This window comes from Oryza brachyantha, chromosome 2 (assembly GCF_000231095.2).
Source record: "Oryza brachyantha chromosome 2, ObraRS2, whole genome shotgun sequence".
Classification (NCBI taxonomy): domain Eukaryota; kingdom Viridiplantae; phylum Streptophyta; class Magnoliopsida; order Poales; family Poaceae; genus Oryza; species Oryza brachyantha.
The window spans coordinates 13,524,673-13,550,229 of NC_023164.2; the positions used below are offsets into that span (position 1 = coordinate 13,524,673).

At 41.0% G+C, this 25,557-nt stretch overlaps 2 protein-coding genes across 7 annotated transcripts; both read left to right on the plus strand.

Annotated features, from left to right (window-relative positions):
* Nucleotides 1-4,934: 4,934 nt before the first annotated feature.
* Nucleotides 4,935-10,169, plus strand: LOC102718807 (coiled-coil domain-containing protein 177-like). Its single transcript, XM_006648594.3, has 4 exons — nt 4,935-5,237; nt 6,136-6,574; nt 6,658-6,774; nt 8,491-10,169. The coding sequence occupies exons 2-4, from the start codon at nt 6,188-6,190 to the stop codon at nt 9,778-9,780; spliced, it is 1,794 nt and encodes a 597-aa protein (XP_006648657.3). The 5' UTR covers nt 4,935-5,237; nt 6,136-6,187; the 3' UTR covers nt 9,781-10,169.
* A 2,843-nt stretch (nt 10,170-13,012) lies between these two features.
* LOC107303604 lies at nt 13,013-17,487 on the plus strand. 6 transcript variants are annotated; one of them, XM_015833618.1, is made up of 7 exons: nt 13,013-13,491; nt 13,630-13,719; nt 15,014-15,072; nt 15,162-15,423; nt 16,727-16,816; nt 16,974-17,070; nt 17,170-17,487. In XM_015833618.1, exons 1-5 carry the CDS (start codon nt 13,136-13,138, stop codon nt 16,758-16,760), a joined length of 801 nt encoding a protein of 266 aa, XP_015689104.1. In that variant the 5' UTR covers nt 13,013-13,135; the 3' UTR covers nt 16,761-16,816; nt 16,974-17,070; nt 17,170-17,487. The 6 variants fall into 6 exon arrangements, 5 of the variants coding, with proteins under 5 accessions (XP_015689104.1, XP_015689103.1, XP_015689102.1 ...); XM_015833617.1 differs by having other exon boundaries at nt 16,727-17,070; XM_015833616.1 differs by lacking the exon at nt 16,727-16,816.
* The last annotated feature ends 8,070 nt before the right edge of the window (nt 17,488-25,557 follow it).

Genomic DNA, 25,557 nt, shown 5'->3' on the forward strand with positions numbered 1-25,557 from the left:
TTGTTGGGCCTGCATGACGGGTTAAGCAATGCCGAATATGCACAGTTTGGGGCTGGCCATTCTACTGATAGGCATCACCTTCACCCGTTTCTGAACCTGGTCTTGGTCGGCCCAGCTATTAAGCCGTGGGCTATTCAAAGTTACGCTTACGCACAAGGATGCAGATTTAGATCTCATCCCCAGACAAGAAATGAGCGCGCGGTGGTTGGGCGAAAACCTCTAGTTCTGAAATGGAGGAAAATACCGGCAAAATTGGTTCCATGCCACCAAAGGTTTCAAAGTTTTGCTTTGTATCAGAAGGTACACTTTTTTAATCTAAGTATTGCTCCGTTACTTAATTTGCTATTTCGGTCCAATTGAGTGTTTTTGTCATTAAAGCCAGACAATTTGCCCTTGGCCTCATGTCAAAGAAGCATGAATTCCTCCATCCACACACAAGTCAGGCTATTTCACAACTCATGTTCATCGGGATAGATATTGTGTTCCAACATTTTTTTCCTTTTGCACATGTTATCGTGCATGCTAAGCTCCGCCGCCATCCTTATTCTCATCGGCACTACCCTTGAGCTTGAGCTCGGGGCATAGAAAGTAGGAGGGGTTAGAGAGAAAGAGAGAAAACGATATAACTCACTAACATGTGAGCCTTTTTTTTTTCTAACTCATTGTAGGTAGAACATGTCGCCATGCCACGTCGGACGAAACTGCTGCTTAACCACAAAAGATTGTAAATCGACGTGATTTTGAAAGTTGAGGGAGGCGTAGTATATTTGGTTTACGTGGATAACCTAGGCTTGCCTTTACTTTGCTAATCAACGGGCTATCCCAACATCTAACATGGTTTAGCTCAGCATTGGGCCTCTCATATTATGGACCAAGCAGTGAGATAGCAATGAAGGTCGAGTTGCACTACGTAATAATACGTTTTCGGTTGGGCCTAGGTTCGTTATATTGGGCCAATGTCTTTGCCCAAGCCCAGCTCTGAATTCCTATTAGTAGAATATCGTTCTTTTTTCTAAGCGTCCGGCCAACAGCCGCATCGTTTTACGGTTTTAGCAACACCATATTAGCATAAGTCAAAGTTTAAATTTGTAAAAAATATATATTTTTTATCATTTTATTTTACAATATTTTTTTTGAATAATAAGAAGATGTATGTAAAAGTTTTACCTAAAATTATTTTTAATTTCTATTCAAAAGTTCTCTACTTCAATGACTAAGAGTGAGTTATTTTGGCAAAACTCTGGCAATTTCGCTGCAGTCAAAAGGAGGTAAGTATTCATTATTTTAAAATTGTAAAATAAATTTATTTAATTTTTAAAGCAACTTCCATATAAAAAACTTTAGCAAAAAATATACCATTTAACCGTTCGAGCAGTATACTATCGGAAAATGACAAAGTTGCTCAACCGATTTGCTCAAACGGACTCACCCTAATTCTAACTGTGGTTTTGTTTTTGAATTAGAAGCTTCATTCTCATTGCATCTAAGGATGATTAATAATGGGAAATCACGTACTCCCATCATTCCAAAATATGTATTTCTAGAATTCAAATTTTATATCATAATGTAAGTATTCATGTATTGACTACCATGATTCTAGAACCAGTCAGGTGTTTTCAAAGGAAACCCAATCAATTTAAATTTTAAAATTGACTATTGAGATGACTAAAAGAAGATATTTTGATCTCATCTTAGCCTTTACTTAAAAGACACTGCAAATATTTATATTTTTAGAACAGAGGAAGTAAAAAACTGGGTGCGTGTTGCCAAGTAACATCTGTCCCAAGTAGGTACTCTCTTTGTCGTAGAAAAAAAACACAATTCTTGGATCGATGAAGTTTGTACTTAGCCCATAATTAAGTGCGTCGTCATATTGCAAGAGCAGCAACCAAAAGGCAATATCAAAACAAGCAGAACTCCTAGAAAGCTCTTGTACTTCAACCAGGTTATTGAATATATATCTGCCCGGTGGAAATGTTGTTGGGAGCAAAGGGACACAATCTTCTACTTGTATATAGCAATCAAATTCTATAACCACCTCGTCAAACCCTTTGCTCGCGTGCATTATGAATGCCATCTCAACCTGCCAAAGTCTCATAAATTAGAGGGTTCGCCAAGTGAGGATACCAGTAGCCCTTCGTTAATCTCAAAACACCATGATCATTTCTAATGGTCATATATACATATAGCTCCAAAATGACCATTCTTCAACAGAGGCATCCATATCTTTAATACCAGCAGCTCTTACATTTGTGTTCTTGATCAACGTGAAAATGCACTTCAGCAGTTGATTGTGCGAGTCTGCCAGAGCAAATTAAAGCTAAACCGTTTGCCTATTGAACGTTTGCCCTCATATCTTCGTAAGTTATTTGTGGCGTGTCTAGAATTCACTGCATTCCATATTGACCACATTCCACAAACATGTCGCCAATTTTTTTTCAAAATAAATTTGTCACCAATTGTTCTTCTTGAACCAGGATGCCGACAGCCATATCTTGTGCCCATGTGTGTGAATGCAAATATAAGTTTTTTATACTGCAAATTCCTCTTGTTACCTCCCCGAAAAGAAATCCCACTCAACTGCATTGCATGAGAGTGGCACACAGCCTCGTTCCCATAACAAATCCTACGGTTGGGCACAACTTGTCTACTCAAAACATGAAACAGTAGGTGTCGACCTGCTAGCTGACCGGTCTCACTGAACCCCAAAACTTGGCACATGGCAGCAGCGCGACACGTCCAAGTTCCAAAATGTACATACCATCTTAATAAATAAATAAAATGCGCTTAATTCCTACCATATTTTTTTATAAGGCCATTCCCAACCCAATGACTAGGATAGTGTCCATAACATTAAATATGTTGTCATCTAAGAAAAAAAATGATGTGGCAAGTGAATGAAACCATGTCTTGCATAAGATATGATTTCTACACAATATCCAAGATATCATGTAAGATAAGTAATATTAAATTGAAGTATGGAACAGTGGTGTTTGTATTGGAAGAGTAATGTCTAGTACTAGTTTTTTTGATGATAGGAAGTTTATGAAAACTATATCTAATGTTATGCGTTGGGAATGGCCTAATCAACGTAATCATCTTTTCTCTTCTGCTTAGATTTATAAAGCAAACATTTAAATTTTTATCCCTAAATTTAGAATAGACTTTAAAGCATTTTATTGCAGCTTATTTTTTAGCCTAAACATTTATATCATTATAAACAAGTATATAAAAGTTTTATTTATAAATTATTGTTTATTTGTAAATACATCGTTTGAAATTTTCTGCCAGGATCGCATCTTGCGGGGTCAGAGGCTCGATCAGAACACAGCGAGAGATCGAGACAGACGACGATCACCATACAGGCCGGTTTGGTTGGGGCGCGAGGAGGCGATCCGTCGACCGTGCACGTCGCCATGTTGCCACGGAGCGTTACACGCCGCACGCACGCACGCCGCTCACCCATGTTGCGCACGCTATCTCCCACCACGCCCGAACGTTCCACTTCCATCCCCCCTTGCCTGCCCTCCCGCTTCCGTTCCCCCTCGCGCCCGCGCAGCTGCTGCTGGTCCCCGCCCCCGCCCGACGTCGTCGACACGCTCGGCGCCCGCGCGCGCGCTTCGCGTTCCGCCCAAGACGAAACGAGACGAGGCGAGAGGCCACGCGAGCCGGTGGATTTTCTCGGTTTCGCGCGCGTGGCGAGCACGACTCGACTGGGTGCTCGGTGAATGTACGTCGGCTGCGTGCGCCGCGCTCGGTTCGCCTCCTTCTTCTCCTTCTCCTTGAGATCTGCGAGCACATGCCGCCCTGATCTCGCTGCTCCTCCTCCGATCCTCCTTTTCTCCTCGTCATCCCCTGTGGGGGCGGCCAGGCCAACAATGCACGAAGCCCTTTCTTCCGATCTCCCTCCCTCCCATGTGCGTCACGTCGTCGACCACGTACTACTCGTAGTTTCTTTTTTCTGGTTGTGTGTTTTGGTTGAGGATTAACGCAGCTGCTAATGTCGGATAGATAATTGGCTCAATTTGCGCCGTTGGCCGGCCGGCTGGCCGTCGTCTCAAAGGTTAGGTAAGTTAGGCTGGCTGTCACCTGCTAATCACCCCCAGCCCCATTTCGCCAAATCACCTACACAAACCAGCTCCTACGTTACAGCACATTGCTATATTTTACTACAACCCTATATACAAGAACTCCTAGTTTGGATTGTTAGGGAAGCAATCAAGCCCCGTGTTTTCAACGCCCCGACACCGTTTTTTCAGTGCGATTACGCCTGAAGAAGCTACGGCTACCTATGCGTCAGTCACTTACCAGCTCAAAACAAAATTAAAAGGATTGAAGTGTCACGTACACGCTAAATTAATAGGCCTTCTTTAACACGCGCCTAAGCAAAATCTTTCCCGCGGGAAAGCTGTTGCTTTCCGTGTACAAACTGCGGGAGAAAATTTAACCACATCTGACGCTAGAAACTGTTGACTATCTCATTGCCAATCTGAAATGATATCAACTCGTTGGCAATCTGATGAATGATGATCATTGAACTTGTACCCGTTGTATGTACCCATCCTCACTTAAAGTGGGCTAGGACAAAAATTGACATCCATCAATGACTCTTCAGCTTATAAGCATGAGCGAAAATTTAAAATTTTAGAGTTGATTTCATGGTATTGGTCATTTTTCAGTATTTGTTTATATATATATATAAATTATTTTTAATAGCTAACAAACTGTTATGGCTTATAATAATCACAAGCAAAACGATGATATATTCATCTTTGATTATTGATATCCCAAATTAGATTAAGCCTCAAGCATCTACCGAATTTGTAATTTTGTGATCTTCTTATTCCCCTTAACCGAAGAACATACTATGATTATATGCTCGCACACAGAACACTGCAGATCATCAAATCTCCAATCATATGCAACAGACAGCCAGCTCATTCTGCAGCAAAGGGACACACAAACCTCACATCATTCCCCCACAACCCCATATACGCATCCATCATCTTTGTCTCCTCGCCTCCCTCCTTCAACCAACGCACGCACTCGTGTGCCCTCGTCTCTCTCTGCTCGATTCAGAGGCTGCGAACGCGCCTCCCAATCATGGCACGCAAGAACTGACGCCAAAGTGCTTCAAGTTGCATGCAGTCCACAGAACTACTGACGAAGAGTTGGAGCCCTAATTTAATCTCGATAGATCCTGCAGCTCTGCTTCCTCTTCTCCTCGTCTTTAATGGGTAGGACTACTGACGCAGCTGCTAATTTAATCTGTTCTTCTTTTCTTGCATTCGGCATTGTTCTGCGCATCTTTGTTTTTTTGTTTGTTTCTTTTGGTCATACTGGCAAGCTGCTAGTGCTAAAGTCTGAACCTTCTGCAGTTCTGGCACAACATTCCATGTAGATTTGTTTCGATGGATGCTTTTTTTTTACTCCCTTCCCTCTCATTGATTTGGACAGTTTGAACCCATTTGAACTTGTGGTCCTACAGTGATTTTCTCTGCTCTGTTCGTACTGTAAGAACTAAGCAATCTTTTACTGATATGATACGAGTATAAATCCTCGGTCCCTTCCATACTATACCCCAGTTCTTTTTGTGCCGATCGATTGACAAACAATTCTGGGATATTTGGTGCATTACTTCTAGTAAATTTGTGAATCTTTCTTGGTGATCAACGCCAATTCCATGAACTCTTTCTCTGTTCAAAGGAGATCATAAGAGATGCTGATCTTTTTTTTTTATCATTACTATTTTTTTCCCCTTGAAGAGATGTGAAGGTCACATCTAAGCTGGCTTTGCTGGGTTCTTGCTTCTTATTCCTTCCACTAAAGTCTAAAGCTGCCATCTTCTTCCTCCTTTTACTTTCTCCCCTTTGATCAGTTCGATGTGGGCAAGATTCATCCAAAGCTGTGCCGGAAGCAGCAGTTTGCTGATGATTCCACACAACGACCGCATCATTGATCTTGCTGCCCATGTTGTGGGCGAAAGCAAGTCCAAATCCCAATGAGAATCCCAAGAACTAGTGATTCTTTTGATGTGTTGTCACTGTGGTCGTCACTGTCCATACAAGAGCTCACGGTTTCTTGCTCGTTTGTTTGCTGACCTGCTTCCCGCTCGTGTTTGTTCTCGCCGAGAAGGAGGAGTAGCGGCGGCACCGGCGGCGGTGGGCGGTAGCAGGCGGCCACCGCGATGCTGAGGCGTGGGGCGGTGGTGGTGGTGGACGAAGACGGCGAGGTGGTGGCGACCAAGATCCGCAAGCGGTGCGCGCTGTCGTCGTCCGGCGCGTCGGACCCGCTGAGGAAGCTGAGGCTGAAGAAGCGAGGGGTGGTGGTGCTCGGCCGGAGAGGTGGAGGCGGCGGCGTCGTGGTGTCGCCGCGCTCGAGCAGGAAGATGTCCGAGTCGTCCTGGAACGGCAGGCGCTGCCACGACGGCGCCGCCGCCGCGGACGGCACGCGCTCGGCGGCGTCGGCGAGGAAGCTCGTCGGCGCGCTCCGGCAGCTGAGCAAGGGTGGCAGCTCGCCCGACGAGGACGCCGCGCGCCGGAGCTCGGCTCACCGGCGATGCGTGTCGGTGGAGGTACGTGAGTGTGAGGATCGTCCGTTCCATTGATCCTCCATTCCGCTCTCTAATCGAGCTCGCCGTCGTTTCCGTTGCAACAGTTCTCCAAGAGATCAAGAACGAAGAGCAAGGCTTTGGAGGCCGATGAACAGAGGAGCTGGCACAATGGCCATGGCCGCTGGTTTTCTGACATGTTCAGCAATGGCAGCACAATGGAGGTAATTAACTCTGGATTTCCTCTTTTGCACAATTATTTACTGCAAGATTTTTTCTTTTGTCATACTCTTGTGTACAATTAGTTGTTCTTAGTTATTATTACTAAATGATTGCTAATCTCGACTTCTTCATTTAGAGTAAGAATCTTGACCATCCTCATCAAGTTGTCAGCATGCATCATTGGCAAATTATTTTAGTTGTCAGCATCTTGAGAGAGGTTATGAACTCTTAAGCCTAGTCGTGGAGCTGCCTCTTTGGACAGAGCAGAGCAATTCGATGCCTGATTCTCAGGTTGTAAATGACAATTTAAGTCCCCCGGGCTTCTGTTTATACTTATAACTTAAAATCTTTATTTTTAAGAATTTGGTTTTAGTGTTCATCATCGTAGTTTATATTTCAATTTTTACTTTTAAATCGCTAAGAACACGTATATAAAATTTTATTCATTAGTTATTTTTCGTTTGCAAATATGTCATTTCAATTTTTTCATAAAAAAACCAACCGATCGCCTTGAAAATACTCTCATTTTGCATTCTCATTGGCACATTCATCGTTTCCATTTCTTCCACAAAGCTACGAGCTATTCCTTATACAAAAACCTCCTAATTTATTCACCTGAAAACGCAGTTAGGCGAAGCAATTAGTCATAGACCCAGTTGCCGATTCCTTAGATTTATGTCAGCGGCGGAGTCAACTAGTGAATTCAGGCTGGATGGAGATTGGAGCCATCTTCTTTGAGGCCTTGAGATGGAAGATTCGGCGGTTTGTCAAAGTTGTTAGTTGCAACTTGTTTTTCAATTCGACGAGCAGTTGTAGAAGAAGAACAGGGGCAGGGCCCAGTGACAGCCTCAGCTCCTACTGTGTGTCTGTCAACAGCATCTAATCATAACATGTCTTTTGTCCGGTGATCAGTTTTCCAGTGCCCCCTCCCCCACCCCCCCACCCCCAACACTCCCGTAGGCCACCTCTGGAACATGACAAACTTTCCGTTTTCGAATGGGAGTAATTTTTAGCACACGTGTAAATATCCATCTATGTGTTTGCATTCCATCTAAATAGCTATAAAAAAGTACGAAAATATTTGATAAGATAGATTAATATAGTGCATTTTTTTCATCTTTAAAGAGGTACTAGGAGATACCACTATTTTTTATGTAAAATTTGATACCTCTTGATACCTTAGATTATAAAAGATATTAATTTTTACACAGAAAACAGTGGTAACTCCTGGGACCTCATCAAAGATGGTAAAATTGCTCATTAATATGAGTTATATCACTCTACAAACATATAAGTTTAAATTCAACTTTGACAAATTGTAGCAAAAAAAACAAACTACGTAGAAGTTCAATTTAAACTTGCATATTTGTGGGATGATATAACTCATATTAATCTATCTTGTCAAATGTTTTTTAATTTTTTTTGACTATTTAAATGACATGCAATTACACATGTGGACATCCACCTATATGCTAAAAAGTTATTCGCCGTTTTCGAATTAGATAAATGTAGCAATTGTTGTTAGCATATCATGGCAAAATGTAGATGTTAACCAAACTTATTGCAAGTAACAAGGTCAGTAATTGTTGTGTTTACATGATTATTATTGGTTTAAATAATGTTTAACTTGTAATGTTATTCCTCAGTATAACCAGAGTCTGAACGCTGGAGCTTGAAAAAATTGACCTGTTCCATTTCAAATTCTGTTCTTTGGTCAGGTGCACGCGTGTCGTCCTCCAGACTGCGCCTCACCATGCGCAGGAGGAGAAACAATGGAGCCACACCTGAAGGAGATGTACGGCAGCCTGGCTGCGTCCAAGGAGCTCGTCAAGGCTCTCGCCGGCATCTGGGGGCCCGGCGACCTGAACCCGTCCACGGCCTCGCTCCTCTCCGCGCTGCGCGCCGAGCTCGACCTCGCGCGCGCCCACGCGCGGCAGCTGATCAAGGAGGAGCGGCGGCGCGGCGACGAGGCGGAGCGGATGAGGAGGCAGCTCGCCGAGGAGGTGCGGGAGTGGAGGGGCAGGCAGAGGGAGAAGGCCGCGGCGACGGTGCGCGTGGTGGTGGCGGAGCTCGACGGCGAGAGGAGGTCGAGGAGGCGCGCCGAGAGGGTGAACGCCAAGCTCGGGAAGGCGCTGGCCGACGCGGAGAGGGAGCTGGCGGCGGCACGGAGGGAGCTGGAGAGGGAGAGGAGGTCGAGGGAGCGGCTGGAGAAGGTGTGCGACGAGCTTGTGAGGGGCGGCCTTGCCGTCGGCGGCGGCAGCGTGGACGGCAGGGGCGGCGACGACGTGGAGGAGATGAGGCGGGAGGCCGAGAGGGCGCAGGAGGAGCTGGAGAAGGAGAGGGAGATGCTGCGGCTCGCCGACGAGCTCCGCGAGGAGAGGGTCCAGATGAAGCTGCTCGAGGCGCGGCTCCAGTTCGAGGAGAAGAACGCCGTCGTCGAGCAGCTCCGCGGCGAGCTCGAGGCCTTCCTGGAGAGCAAGAAGGATCGGCAGCAAGAACCACATGACGCAGACGAGCACCGACTCGATGGCCGTCAGCTGCAATCGATTCTTGCAAACAAGAATGGAGAAGAAGGCAACGTCCGCGACGGCGACGTAGAAGACGACGGCGGACGTGGCGAGTGCGTCGCCGATGATTCAGACGGCAGCGAGACGCACTCCATCGAGCTCAACATGGACGGCAACAGCTGGAGCTACACCACGGCTTCCAAGGACACCACGACGACGAGGTCCAAGAACGCAGCGGCGGTGCACGGTTCGCACATTTCAGACAGAGGAGCAGAGCTGGCCGCCGGTCCGTGGTCCATCGCCGCCATCGACCAACGATCGCAGGAAGACGCCGGCGAGGAGCTGGACGGAGACAGGTGGCACGACGGAGGGTGCAGCGACAGGAGCAAGGATCTGGACGAGGAGGACGCCGAGAGGTACCAGGCGATCAAGAACCTGAGGGAGCAGATGCTGGCCGGCCATGGCTTCGTCTTCGTGTCCCAAGAATGGGGGCAATGCTAGCTGACAGAGATCGCCAAAGGGAAGATTTTTCTGACAAGGATGGCGTGGCGGCATGGAGCAATAACAAAAAAAAAGAAGGATCTTGCAAAGTTGAGAAGAAAAGGAAGAAGAATATGTTTGTGATTCATACTTGCTCTGTTTTTCCAATCAAACGGTGTGCATAGTTTTGTGTTGTCTCTATAAGCTTCTTGTTCTTGGGCGACCATTCTTTTCATAGGGATTTGTGATGCTGAAAGTTGTCTTTCTATACCACATTTTGCACTCTGTTCTTGATGTTTGGTTGGCATACTAGGATCAGAAATCTCAAAAGTTTTGTAAATAAACATAGAGATGAGAATCTGATTGCTAATGAAATTTATCATGTATACATGCTGCTGGTTTTGCGGTCATGGTTTGGTAATGGACCTATCTGCTGCAAAACACCCTAATCTTTTGGCTTTGAAGCTAAAATTTCAATTATCAATCTTAAATTTAAAATTAATTTTAAGATATTTTATTTTTTAACCTTAGCTTTTAGATAGCCATGAACAAAATATAAAATTTTATTCGTAAATTATTTTCTATTTATAAATATGATGTTTGGTTTATTTTTCTTGAAAAGCGAAAAGGTAGCCCCCTCAAAGGTAGATCGCTTTTGTCTGTTTGGGTCGTGAAATCGGCCACGCAAGCTACAGTGGATGAGCATTGGAGCTCTATTTTGTCTCCCGATCTGGTTTGCAACTACACCTGAGATGCGTTTTTGTTAGGGAGGAAACTGAAAGGCAAATAGGCAATGGTGCTAATCTGTCCGGTCAAGAATGAGAACAATCTTGATTATTAAATCAAGCATTGGTTGGCCTGCGAAACTGAATCATCACAATACCTTCTTTTTGAGCCCCCAAACCCACGGCCTACTCCGCTGCGGCCCAAAAAAGGCTGTCGTGGATGGCCCAAGCCAGGCAGCCCATTCAAAATGTAAGCATTTCTATTGGCGGCTTAGGCCGCGTTGGTTCCTTATGCAAGTTAATTTATCTTCTCGTTTTTTACGCGCACGTTTTCCAAACTACTAAACAGTATATTTTTACAGGTAAGTCATCCCTCCGAACGAACGCGGCCTAGCCTTTTCGTATGGTAAAGCAATCCGGCCCACCAACATCCGCTGCTACTCCTAAATGAGCTGCCGGCTGTTTCGGGCAACTTTCTTAGTTCCCAGGGAAGTTCACCGGCGTTCTGCGCGTGCCGTCAATAAGCACAGGAATCAATGGCAGATTTTCTTAGAAATGAAAATACTGCACCTTTTTTTTTACCAACAAACAGTTGCTCCGTCCACAAATAATCTATATAATATAAGTATTTTTATTTAACCAAAAGTATTTAACTTTAGCCTCATTTTCATTGTATGAGATTGTAGTCAACTGTTTGTAGGGGTGAGAGTTATAACTGTTGTTCACCTATTACAGGCATGTAGTCTTTGGATTTATGGGAGAACATTGAGATGGAAGTTTAGCACATGGTTGATATATATCCACCCGTTTTGGGTATATGTCACCTAAACAGTCATTAAAAGTATAAATAAATTTAACAATATAGAGTAATATGATATATATCACTTGACAAATATGAAAGTTCAAGTTTGACTTACAATAGAAAAAAATTAAACTAAAACTAGTATACACACTTTCTTCACAGTTATATTCGTTTTTTTATAAATTATAGAAATTAAATTTGAACTTGCATGTTTTGGAATGATATATCTCATATAAATCCATTTTGTTATTTTTTAAAATAATTTTTAGTAACTATTAATATAACATGCAAAAAACGGGTAGACATTCACTCGAGCACTAAAAAAGTTTGCCGATAATAAGGGCAGGTAGGTTTTTATTTTTTATCTTTGGGTAATTCTTATCGACATAATTTACATCTATTAGTTGATTTTGATTTACTTCTTATATTCATTCCCTCTTAACCCATTTAAAGTCCTGAACTTCGTGAAATTATGCTAGCTTGGTGATAGTTTGTGCTGTTTTTTTATGTTGTTCTTTACGAAGGAAGTTACCTATTAAGATATTAGTTATGTAAGATCCATTAGGTAGCGACCAACATGCCATGCCCGTCGGAAGTAGATATGGATACGGACTTGTACCTGCCACTGCCAACTGTATCAGATATGTGTCGGGTGAATTTCCTCGACCCGATCCATTGCACTGTTTTTATGGTAGTATTTCTATGATTACATGTAGTTGATCTGTTAATTATTTTTTTTGATCATCCATTTGCTGATGGACGGAACGAGTACTACAACTTTCTACGTCTATACGTCGTACTAATGAGAAGAGAAATCCATCCGTGTTTTTTTTCTTGATCAGCTTGTATTCTGACGCATTTATATATATTTAATGGATATCGCACCTCGGCACCTACTCGTACGTAATACCCTTATACCCACTGGCCGAATCCGGGAAAAACAAGATGCGTTTATACCCAAGTCATTGTTCCAGCTACGACGCATATATACATGCAACGCAATCTCTGCATGCCCAGCTTGTATGCTGTTTGCACTACCATACCACGGTCTCCGGCGCAAAAAAAAAACATATTAATTTATATGATTAATTAATTATTAGTAGAAAAAAATAAAAATAGATTAATATGATTTTAAATCAGTTTTTTTATAGAAAATTTTTATAAAAAAACTATTTTATTTAGTAGTTTGGTAAGCGTCCACTTATAAGATAAATATAGGGGTGATGCCAGCACAGCCATAACATCACATGCCAGCCGGTGCGGGCCAAGATACAGCGGTTCAGCTGATCAGTGACCCACGCGTGCAGAACCTTTCTCCGTTCTTTGTGACGTCACCCACCGAGAAACTGGCGCCCGCCCCTTGATAGCTCACGAAATCCACCACCGAGACCGAGATACGTCGAGCGCAGAGCGGCATCCATCAAATCAGTCGGTCGGCGCGCCGGGGCTGGATCGACGACGACGTACGTACGTGCTCGGTGAGCTAGCAACCTGGCGCTCGTACGTCGCGTCGCGTCGCGACGAGCGGTGCCGCGCCTGTGGGATTACATGGGGGGTGCGGGCTGATTGTTTTTTTTATTGGAAAAATTAAATAATATATTTATAAACAAAATATTTATAATAAACTTTTATGTCTCTGTTATGCTAATGGTCTGTTTGGCACAACTTCACTTTAATATTTTTAACTTTGCTCTACCTTTTTATGTCAAACGAGCAGTGGTGGAGCTGCAGCCCGGACCACCAAAAAACATGCCGATCGAACCATATTACCATAAAAAGGAAAAAAAAAGAAAACGATGCAGTTCATTTGATTACGCAATTGATGCAGTAAATCACGGGCGTGGGCCGCATGGCGCTGGTGCATGCCATCTTTTGTTCACGCGTGGCGCTGGTGCATGTCCTCTCGTCGTTGAGATGGCGATCGGCGCAACGATGCCCGGTGGGTCGAGAAACAGCGGCGGAGCGGAGGCCGGCGCCGGCGGGCGGACCGCGGATGGAGCATAACCAGCAGGCCGGCAGGCGGAGGCGGCAGACGGCAGACGGCAGACGGCAGACAAGCAGTCCGCGTGACCGCATCGTGCGACACTGCCCGACCGGCGACCGCCGCGTTCGCGCGACGGTGCGAGTTGCATCCGCGCTCGCCAAGCGTCGGCCCCGCCAGTGGCCGGTGACGGGTTGTCGTCGAGGCGGTCAAAGTCCAGCAAAGTACCAAACGGCCAAACAACCGTACAAATTTAGCTATTTAGGTTTTGGACTTGTTTAACATTTTCAAATTCCTGTTTTAAAAATTTTAACTCTTGTCATGTGATATTAAATTGTTAATTGTATTACTATATATTGTAGATCTTCAAATATGAAGAAAGACGGAGATGATCAAACACAAAGAAAGATGGGCTTAAAAAAAAACATGAAGAAAGATCGTCCAACAAAAAGGTAGCATGGTATTCTTATTTAAACTTTTCTAGCGTATAAACATTTTTTACTCAAAATTTTACATAAGTAGTAATTTTATATATTTTAAGATGCTTTATTAATATGTCACAGTGTATTTTTGGTTTATTCTATTATATATACATGTACGGTATATATATTAGCATCATTAGATTAATTGTGTTTGAGAAAAAAAATCGATCAGACCACCCATATCCTAAACACTGGCTCCGCCACTGCAAACGAGTCCAACTCCAGTAACTCCGGATCTAAAAAAATCAGCAGTTGGAGGGCAACTCCATGTTTTTTTTTTCTGAAGCTCCTCAAGGGTGCTCCAAAAACCAATCTTTGAGGATGCTCCAAAACCAATCTTATCAACCTAAACATAGAGTTGATGGATAATTACCCATGAATGCCATCCATTACACACGTACCCTTTCGTAAAAAAAGAAACCCGACCTCCCCCGTCACTACTGTTCATGAGTCATGTTCATCGTGAACAATAACGCCACCGCCCCTCCCTGGCTGCCAAATCCTAGGGCGACGCCGCCCCTTTCATTGCCGGTGTCCCTCCATGGATGGCGGAATGGATCTTCCCAATCTTCGTGGTCCCTCCAATATAAATAAAAGGGCAAAAAGTCATATCTCAACGAGCTTCACTTTTCCTAGAGTTAGATACACGAATTTGCTAAACATGTACTCGGGATCCTGGAGTTGCTTTTTTGGAGTTGGAATGCTTCCAAACAAGCCCTAAATTTAATTGATTGATTGTTAAGACAAATCTATATTTGTTCACAATGAGCCGTAGCCGATGATTGACTTAGGACTTTCACTAGATTTAAGCGGATCTCCTAGGCTTACATCATGTGAAGTTCACATTTTGGATCAACACCTTGGCACAGTTCGTCGGTCCAGCATGAATAGACCAAGGTCGACACAATAGGTTTGCTCAGCATGGCATGGTCCAACGGGAGGCACGACCGTGGCTCGATCCAACGGTCGGCCACACATACCAATCTACCAAGTCCAAAGATGCGTTCCCGCACCGTATATAACCGTCCTCCGTCACTCCTTCTCCTTCTAACCCTTACCCCAGCCACAACCATAAGGCTACAATCACCACAGCCACCGTTGGTGCTCGCCAATCTGCCTATACCGCTCCACGCCTCCACCACGTTCACCATCTCGCCTCCTACCATTCATCCTTTTTGCAACCGCGGTCATGCCTCGACTGTTGGATGAGCTATTTGTCAGATCCATCCCCAAAATGTCTCTCTTGAGTCTTGTCTTCATGTAGTTTCGTGAACTCATCGTCTTTAACTACAAGTCGACAACTCCGATGGTTTGGCTGCGCAGGTACTAACCCAAACACTAACTACCTAACTATGATATCTATTTTTTTCTCTATCCAAGAGGCCGAACCATAACTTTGAGGGTGCTTGCAGGTCGCAAACCAGTTGCTGAGAGGCAACTGTTGTTGAGTAACCGAAGTGACTGCAAGGCCGCAATGGACGATGATCCCACCTCCATCAACTATGAGTTGAGGACTATGGGGATGCGCCGTGTTGACACCGATGAGTTTGATGAGGAAAGTGTGCAGGTGTTCAACAATACTTCCTCCAATTTGTTCTATGTGCATGGCAACGACGATCTCGGACATTGTCGTTCAACTTTAGCACCAACAACAAGAGGAGCAAGTCCTCTTAGGTATGGTTTGACTTTGAGGAACTTTTTGAAGAGCGCAATGGCTCACATGTTTGAGTCTCTGCTAAATGCAATTACTGCCATAAAACTTTGAGTGCTCATTCTTCTTGTGGTAGTGGACATTTGCTTTGACATATTAGGCCATGCAAACCTAGAAGGCTTGGGTATAATGTCATGTATCAGTCCATGCTTAGGTTTATGAATATTATTCTTTTACTCCATGGGACTGTAGTCCTGATGTTACTAGAGTACAATTGTGTAGGTTGATTGCCAGAGAGGATCTTTCAATTTATTTTGGTCAATCTGCTGCTTTTGTGGACTATATTAAGCTAGATCATAACAACTATCACCAGAGATCTTAATAAGTACTTTAAGAATCATCGTTATATTCTTATTATGTGTTTAAAATTTGTTTGCTCTGTTGTTTTGACATCTGATATATGGTCTAGTAATGCTAAGGAAGATTATTTTAGTGTTGTAGGTCGTTATTTTAATTCTGATAGGCAATTAGAGAAGAATCTTGGCTCTTAGGCTCATTCATGTGTCACACAATGGTACTAATATTTCTTAACGTGTGCTAGCTGTTGCTGAAGAGTATGGTGTTACTTATAAGATTTTCTCTATTACATTATACAATGCCTCTACTAACACCAAAGCAATGGAGAAACTTACTCCTGTTTATTTTTGTATTAATACTGTGCATGTCATATCATCAATTTAATTGTTAAGGCTAGACTTGAGAGGTTCAAGACCATGCTTCATGCTTTTGGAACCTCTATTTCATTCATGAATACATCTCATCAGCACATTGTTGCATACAAAAACCTTTGCATTGCTAAGGGTTTTTGTTCTTGTAAGATTGGCTTGGATATGGATGTCAAATGGAATGCAACTTATCTAATGCTTAACCATCTCGTGCCACATAGGGAACCATTTTTTGGTGTTTATTACTACACAACATTCTTTGGGTAATGGCCAGCCATTACTCACTAACATACACTAGACATATGTTAAAACAATTTTGTTATTCCTCGAGCAGTTTTATAATTTACCTGTTGTTCTGTCTGGTGTTTATTATTAAACATCTCCACTAATTATGCATCATACACTTGAGATTTTTGGTCATTTAAACACTTATGAACATGATGTTAACCTTGGAAATGTTGTTGTCCATATGAAATATAAGTTCATGGCTTACTGGTCTAATATCCTAGATATTTGTTTCTTTGCATTTATCTTGTAAAATGTTTTAGATTATGTCTCAACTCATTAGTGATGATTACTCTACTTATTTAACTATTTTTAGGATTGCATTGTCTGGATCTTTTTGCAAAGTATGAACACAAGTTTGATGCTGTGAGATTGGAAATGGACAAAATTCCAAACCCTTCCAATGGTAAAAAAAAGAATGCTTTGGGGGGTAGATATTTGGTTTTGTTGCTGTTGGTGCTTTTAGTCTAGGTGTCAGGCTTAATGCTTGTTGGTGCTAGTCAAGTTGCTAGGTTTGGTGTTGGGCCATTATCTAGGATGACATCTGCTAGTGCTTTTTTTAGGCAGCTTCTTCAACTGTTGATCTCAATGCTTCTACACTGTCTGTCTTAACAATGACGCCGTAAACCAATATAACGACGAGTTCAATATCCTTAGCTGGTAATAAGAACACGAACTCACATATCATGTTCTTTTCATCTTAGCTAGAGATGTTTTGATTGTTCGTGTATATACTAAATCATCAGAGTCTACTTTTAGCCTAACTGGCAGGACTATCAAGGATCATCGGTGGTGTCCAGGTCCTGTGATGGTGAAATTGCTGGCAGTGGCCGAGGAATGGGAGCTAGCAGATGCATCAACATACCACTGATAATGTGGAGCTTGAAAATGCTTTTGAGAACTTGTATCTAGATAATGATGATGATGTAAACATTGGAACTAGATGACTATAACTGTTAAGACTATGAACATTTTAAAGTTGTGGGTTATACTCTTTTATTTGTAGGGTTTTCTCATGAGGTGTGAGTTTTTACCTAGAAAGATTTTTTTACGAGGCAACCATTGCACTAAACATCTTATTTATATTAATCCCTTTTGATACTTCTCTGAGGTTTTTTTTTTACTTCTTTCAAGTTGAATATGACTGAAATGCGAAGTGTTGCAATCTGAACTTGTGAAGTGTTGAATGTGATGGTGTACATGTGAATTGTTAAATCTTTTTTGTACTTGAATGTGGTTGTGAATCTTTTTTGTACATGTTGATTGTCCTTGAATTTGATGAATTTGTACTTTTATTTAGTTCGCCTATACAAATGTTGTGTCGTACTGATAGTGCAGACTGAAGAAAAAGATTCTCTTTGATCATTTTAGTCAATTTAAGAATTTTGAATTAATTAAGTTATTCTTCTAAGCATTTGATTGGTATTAAGATGATTAGAATGATTAAAATTATACAAATTAGTGCATAAATGATATTATAATATAAAATTTTAAGAGATATTTTATAATATTTGTAAGGTACCTAGAGCTACAAGGAGGTGGGACAACGTGAGGCGTTGATCTGCGAGGGGCAAGGTACGGAAAGAAAAAGTTGTAATATGTGATAATGATGTAGATGTGATGGTATTAGAATGACAAATATGTCTTACTTCTACATATGAAAAGACATGAGAAGGTATTAGCCAGGTTGCATTCGTGCGTTCATTAGTTCTGATCATACAAAGTGTTTTCGTGGTCTTCAATCTGTTACAAGAAAGGACAACGGTGGACAGTCTATTACGAGGGTGGGTCGACGGTGGAGACGTGTCATGAGGCAGGGGCGCCAAGGGAGGTTGGGTTGGATGGAGGGGCGGTGGAGGTTGGGCCGGAGGGAGAGGTAGCGGAGGATGAGGGCCCGGATAAAGGTGTGCGGCACTGCCTTTGGTCGCCGGAGAAAGAGGCGCCCGTACGGTATAGATTTGTCAGGTCGTGCAGGTTTGGTTTAGAAAAATTACGCAAATATGATCTCTACTACGTAAATCAGGCTGAAGTTTAGAAACCAATTATAACATAACGGCCGAAGGTTGAAACCCGACTAAAAAATATAATTTTTATCCCCACCACGTAAATGATATTATCCTTCAATCCACTTACGCATAACCTGTAGTGTATCTCTGTATTTTGCTACACATAATTACCGTTGTAGCCCGGCGCGCGATTCCACTTCGTCTCGATCTCGGCCACCTGCCCCCTGGCCGAAGGCGACGTTTAGTTTGCTTCTTCTCAAACGGGAACGGACAAGATTGATTGATTAGCTAGCTAGATTATGGAAGACCGGCGATGTGTCTTATAGCTACTTCCCCGGCCGGCCCCATGATTGACTCCGGTGCCACCGAGGCCGCGCGCTTGCATGGCGCATCATCGATGCGTTGGTGATCGATCGATATAGAGGATGATCTCAACTTGCGAACTGAAATTTCTATTATCTTAGGCATGCACGTACCTTTTGCTGTAGAAGTAATATGACGGTACGTAATTGCCAAACGACATATTTTTTACAAACAAAAAATAACTTGGAAATAAAACTTTTATATCTGCAGACAAAAAATAACTTGAAAATAAAACTTTTATATCTGTCTATCTAAAATCCAAGGCTGGAAAATAAATTTCAGTAAATAAATCCTAAAATCAACTCCAAATTTAAAGTCGAAAATTAAAATTTTAGCTTATAAACGTAAACAGAGTCAATATAAAAAATTTGGTGTATATATATCTTAATTAGCTACTGGGCGTTATCAATACTTATTTATAAGTTGTGGTACCTCTTCACATAGAATTTCTTAATTCATATTTATGTTCTAGCACGTGGTGGATATATATGTCAATACGTGATATTAAGCACATATTGGGGAGAGCTTTTTTCCTTTAATTGAATCATAACCTATATTTTTTGTGTAAGCTAACCACCCAAACTGCTTTGGCTCATATCCATTAATTGGTAAAAAAGAGCTAAGCATCCATCATATATATAATTAACTAACCTGATCAACATACTGCAAGGACCCAAGGCGGATCAGTACGGGGTTCTAGCCCTCTACCCGCTGGATCCCATTAAGATTGAAACAAAAATAAGAGAGGAGATGAAGGGCTAGGAAGAAGAAGACGATGAGTCTCCCTTAATCTAAATCATGCATCCGTTCTATTAGTTTACTCGGAATTGACAGTGATGCTTCCTAGTAGCTATTTTCGAGCAATTGTTGGAGGATTCGTTGTTGGATTAGTATTAAGCAAGCAACCAACTAATCCTGTCCTGCATGCCCCTGGAATTAAAGCTACCTTACGTAAACTAGCTTAGCCAGACGTCAGTTTGGCTAATTAATGGACCACATGAACACGTCCTAATTGGGAGCTGATTAACTAACCCTGTGAATTCGATACCTTTGCTAGCTAAAGAGGACACGGAGACGGAGGCATCAACCAATGCCTTTTCCTACTACTGTTTCGCGCACGGCAGGTGCTGTCTCATGTGCGACAGGCAACAACATGATGATTTGGACAAATGCGTGTTGCTACGTACGTACCATTCCGGGCTTCGCTTGTTTTGTCTCGACGGCTCATGCTCGGTTAATCACGAGCAATATAGAACCCGGCCTGTACGTAGGCACAACACTTGTTCCATGGTGTGACCGAACAGAATAAATGACAATTAGGGGAGTTCCTGAGGTTGTATGTATACTGCCCCGTCCCTAAAATGTAAGTATTTAAGATTGGTTAGGAGAGTAACGGTTGAGAAAAAAAGATTATAGTGTTTTTAAGTAATAAACAAAGAATAGATGCATGTGAAATGGTTGGTGGGGATAGAATGTGGAGAGTTTTAATTAAAAAGTAATTCATGGGATAATTAGTATCAACCATGTTTATATTTTGATACACGATTTGAATCGTAAAATGCTTATATTTTGAGATGGATGAAATACTTACGGTGGAAAGTTATTCTTAGCTAGTATCAGTAGTGTTGTTAGGTACCTTTTGAAGTCCTCGAGAGCCTCCTGTGCTTGTGGTGTCCATTTGAAGTTGTTGCTCTTTTTTGAGTATTTTGAACAAAGGTGCCCTCAAACATCTATCAAGAAACAAACCGGCTGAGCGCGATAATGTATCATGTTGTTAACGTCAAAAGTTGATTTGCTGACGTGTCATACACGAAGGACTGGAAGTCAATCTGAGACCGTTTTAGTGCACGACCTAAATTCTTAGAAAACGTGGGCGTGTCAGTCAATTTGATCGTATAACTGACAAGTGTTAAAGCCAGAATTTGGAAAATTACCATTGGAGATTAAACCAGGATTAATGACTGAATCAGACAAAAACATGGTAATCAGACGGGAAGCAATTGGAATATGACTCGAATACAACCGAGGGAGTTTTGACTCGGACGGAAAAGGAGTCCGATTGAGCCTGAAAATCATGCAGATGGATTCTAGATAGAGTCTGGGTAATTTCTTTTTATGTAGATATTATAGTTTGTTTAGGTGTTATCTCTAATTAGAGTTTGTTTGTAATGGATTAGTTATTAGATATGGATCCATATCCAACTAGTTAGTTAATTCTCGAGGTATAAATATAGCACCACGTAGCTTTGTAGAGACATCAACACTCATATGATCAACACGTATTCGCTAACAGTTAAACCCAAAGCCGCTATCAGCCTAGCAGCCGATATCGCTTTAGGACCCTAGCCGATACATTAGACAATCGGTTGAATTATGAGTAGGATAATCATCAAATAATCCAATCAACTAACTTATCTTAAAAGATCGGACTTAACCGAGATAGTTTTAAGATTAATCAGCTAATCGGACCGATTTAGCACTTATTGCACATGCAGTCAGCAGCCGATATGACACTAAGCGTGTAAATTAAAGTAAAACTAGATTGCTATGTTAATTACCAACATAAAACAGTAACAACCAATCACATACATATTCATGCTAGACCTAGAAGATCGGAGTAAACCAAGGCCACGTTCGTTTGGAGGCATGGTAAATTAACTTACCTGACGTGGAAAACGTAGTAATAGATTAGTACACGATTAATTAATTATTAATTATTAAAAAATATAAAATAAATTAATATGATTTTTTAAAACAACTTTCCTATAGAAAATTTTTGCAAAAAGTACATCGTTTAGCAGTTTAGGAAGCGTGTGCGTGGAAAACGAGGAGATAAGTTAACTAACGGCAAGAAACGAATGCGGCCCAAGACAGTTCAGATATAAACATAATTATGCATGAAATCAGTGTAATATTACGATATACAAGTAATTAATACAAAACCAGTGTAACCCATCAACTCTCCTGCAAAACTTAGTAGATTAGATGAGCTTCTATAGACAAATCGGACCAAACCTACATAGATCGAACCAAAACAAGATAATATGTAGTCGGATTCGATATAATTATAGAAAACATGAAAATCTATCAGCTCAACAGGTAAACCGATGAATTACTTAAGATAATACTGGCTAAAACTCCAGCAATAAGCCCTCACAAGTACTCAATCTGATCTATTAATACCAACCCAGCCAACTAGATTGATTGGACTAAACCGAGACAGAATCAAGTTGACCAGACTCATATTGACAAACCAAAGAAAGAACTCGCAATGTCTTGATCGAGAACCTATCACTACTTCATATTAAGAATAGATCAAAAGCAACAATAACCCTCAGATAAATCGTCGAACAACTAGTTATGAGATCGAACTAAATCGAAATAGCCATGTTCTAGTCGATTGACGAGTTGACAGACACGAACTACATTGTGAAGCTGACAAACCTCACGCCGAAATCTCGTTCTTGTCGAAAGGTTGGTGATCCACCGAAGATGTATGTATCGAAACGCTGATTGTCTTTACAAAGCTACGGGATAGCATATTTATATCCCAGGAAATAACTAACCTAACCGGATACGGATTCATATCTAGTAACTAATCTATTACACACGGGTTGTAAGCTATTATATATATAAAGGAATAGAAAATGAGCCACCACGTTAATTCTCACGGGCTAGAAATTCCGATATTAATTGAAAGAAAATAGGAGAAAAGAAAAGAAAAGATCAGTTTTTTTAAGTCGGACAATGAAAAGACCGTATAATGTGAGAGAGAGAAAAAAAGAAAATACGGGTTTTTTTGAGTCGGACTTCCCCCTTCACATGAGAATATCTTAATCGCGGATATGCTCAATTATTTGGTTCAGCAATGGATCAACGTAAAAATATAATATGTTCGCTCTAAAGACTAGAAATTACCACGTTAATCGAAGAAAAAAAGAAAAATCTAGTTGTTTATAATGCATTACATATAATTATGCTTCTATATATCTCAAGTCTACATAATAAATCTACAGTACATTTGATGTAGCATGATCATTCTTATTAGCTAGAAAATCTCATGCTAATAAAAAAAATCTAATTAGAAATACAATTTTAGAGTCCATGTGTAAGTAAAAAGAATGCAACTACAAATACAATTTTAGAACTAAAAAAGAAAATAATAAAAATAGTAAATGTGTAAATACAGTTTAGAAAAATCTAAATATCGAATTGAACCCACGTTAGTTGAAAAAAATCCAATTAGAAATACATTTTCAGAATTAGAAATAACAAAAAATAATTAAAAAGAGTATACGTGTAAACACAGTTTAGAAAAAAAAAACAAATTTTGGAGTCCATCCATAAATGCAATTTGGAAACATCTAAATCTAAAATTACGGTTAAAAAATTTGATTAGAAATATAGTTTCATAATTAAAAATAAAGAAAAATAACATAGAAGAGTCCATGTGTAAATAAAGTTTGTAAAAAAAAATCCAAATTTAGAATTAAAAAATTTAAATAATTGATATTGAGGGAATAATCCATATATAAATACAATTTGGGAAGGTCTAAAATTCCGGTAAAAAATAAGTAAATTAAGAGAGGTCAATATATAAATACAATTTAGAAATATCTAAAATTTGAATTATAAATTAATTATTATGTAGAAAAGAGTGGATGTACAAGTACAATTTAGAATAGAGATAAATAAGGTTTCATGTAAAAATAAATTTAGATAAATTTAATTTTGAATTAATAATTAAAAATTAATCATTATCAAGATAAAAAAAACCTATATAACGGTGCTCAGCGCGCAACATGTGCGGGCCACCATGCTAGTTAGAGATAAAATCCTTAAAAAACTCTAATATGTAAGTATTTTACATGGACTCTAAATCCCGAATCTATTCACAACCTTTCCCAGGCCCAATCAGACTATGTCTCCCGTCTGACTCAAACTCTATCGGCTAAATCCGAGTTGTATTCCACTTGGTCTTTGTCCGATTGCATTTTTTCCTATCCGATTCGTTCTTTAATCGCGGTTTAATCTATAACGGCAATTTTCCAAAATCGGGTGTTAACAACTATGTCCTTCAGCTTTGCAGGAATTTCACGGTATATAAGCTCAAAATCAACGAGTCTCTCCTGAAAGATCGGACCCACCCGATACAGTTTTAAGATTAACCAGCCAATCAGGTTAATTTACCAATTATCACATGTGCAGTCAGTAGTTGATAGGGTCCAATGTAAATTAAATACGATTAAGACTGAATTACTAGATTAACTATCAACATATAACAATATTAATCAATCACATGAATGCTCAAACTAAACTTACAAGATCGTACTAAACCAAGGTAGTTCAGGTTCAAACATGATCAAGAATGAGATTAAAATAAAATTGCATAACACTGGTAATTAACTATTAAACCAATGTGATTCATCAACTTATTTGTTAAACCTGTTAGATCAGTCATGCTTATAGAACTAGATCGGACCAAACCGAGACAGTACGCAATTTGAACTAATATAATTACAGAAGACATGATAATGTATGAGTCTAATGAATAACCGATGGGTCACTCAAGATAATGTCGGCTAGAACTCTAGTAAAAAAAATATGCATACACTCAATCTAATCTATAAATATAGATCTGGCAAACAAGATTGATCGGACTAAACCGAGACAGAGTCATACAAACCAAACCAATATCAACAAATTCGATAAAATATTGGTATAAACCTTGATAGAGTATGAACTATTACTCCAACTAGAACATAGACCGAAACAATAGCAGACCTTAGATAAACCATCGAATAAAGTAGACGGATGATCGAATGAATCGAGACAGTTCTGTATAGCTGATCTGACGGGTTGACAATTACAAACTCACATTGCGAAGTTTATTAACCTTGCGCTGAGAGCTCGCTCATATCAAAAGTTTGGTGATGCACTATAAGTTGTATAGATCAGATGATTGTTGATTTCTTTACATTCTACAGGTTACAATATTTATACTCCTAAAACTAACCTGACGTGAATACATATTCGTATCTTATTACCTAACTTATATCACACGATTCTATCTTAATAAATATCTAAAACAAACTCTATTATTTACAAATTTTGCTTTACACAGATTGTGCTTCTTTACTGAATCAATCTTCGTTCTTCTCGGTCTCAATCGGGCTCATCTTCAAATTTGACTCGTTTTCTATCGGTTTGTCCGATTCTATCTCTAGCCGATTAGTCCGATCGCCGCAATTCCCGTCCGATTCAGTTATCTCTTTTTTTCCTGTGATTTTGAGTAGGGATGAATCGAAAATTGAATTCAGAGTTTGCAGCACTCGATCGTTCAACTATGATCTAACAATGGCCTAGGATTGGACCGAGTCCATTGCTTTTCTAGCTCTTGGGCCAGATATTATCAACTAACACGGCGAAGCAGTAAAGACCGAGGGGCCGAAACCCCAGATCGAACGGCGGCGATTCGTGACTTGCCCGGGGAAGTCCGCCCGTCGCCCCGTCCCATTTGAGAGAGAGAGAGAGAGAAATCCATCAAAAAGAAAAAAAAAACACCATGCCACCGAACCGTATTCTCACGAGGCGTTTCTCCCTGCATGCTGCCTCCTCTCGCCGCTGTTGCTGCTGCTGCGCCCACTACAGGCCAAGAATTTACGACCCGTGTGTCGCTTTTGAACCGCTTGGCCACTTCGGCCGCGGCTTCACTTTGTTTGCGTGGATTTATTATGACGGCCGAAAACTTCGTACGCTGACTCGCAGAGGGCAGAGC

What these genes read in the sequence shown, in the direction of transcription:
- LOC102718807 (XM_006648594.3), top strand. Translation starts at nt 6,188, where the DNA reads ATGCTGAGGCGTGGGGCGGTGGTGGTGGTGGACGAAGACGGCGAGGTG. An exon ending in GGCGATGCGTGTCGGTGGAG is followed by an intron (nt 6,575 to 6,657) that starts GTACGTGAGTGT and finishes CCGTTGCAACAG; the next exon opens with TTCTCCAAGAGATCAAGAAC. An exon ending in GCAATGGCAGCACAATGGAG is followed by an intron (nt 6,775 to 8,490) that starts GTAATTAACTCT and finishes TTCTTTGGTCAG; the next exon opens with GTGCACGCGTGTCGTCCTCC.
- LOC107303604 (XM_015833615.1), top strand. Translation starts at nt 13,136, where the DNA reads ATGGCGCTGGTGCATGCCATCTTTTGTTCACGCGTGGCGCTGGTGCAT. An exon ending in AAAGATCGTCCAACAAAAAG is followed by an intron (nt 13,720 to 15,013) that starts GTAGCATGGTAT and finishes GTCTTCATGTAG; the next exon opens with TTTCGTGAACTCATCGTCTT. An exon ending in CCGATGGTTTGGCTGCGCAG is followed by an intron (nt 15,073 to 15,161) that starts GTACTAACCCAA and finishes GGGTGCTTGCAG; the next exon opens with GTCGCAAACCAGTTGCTGAG.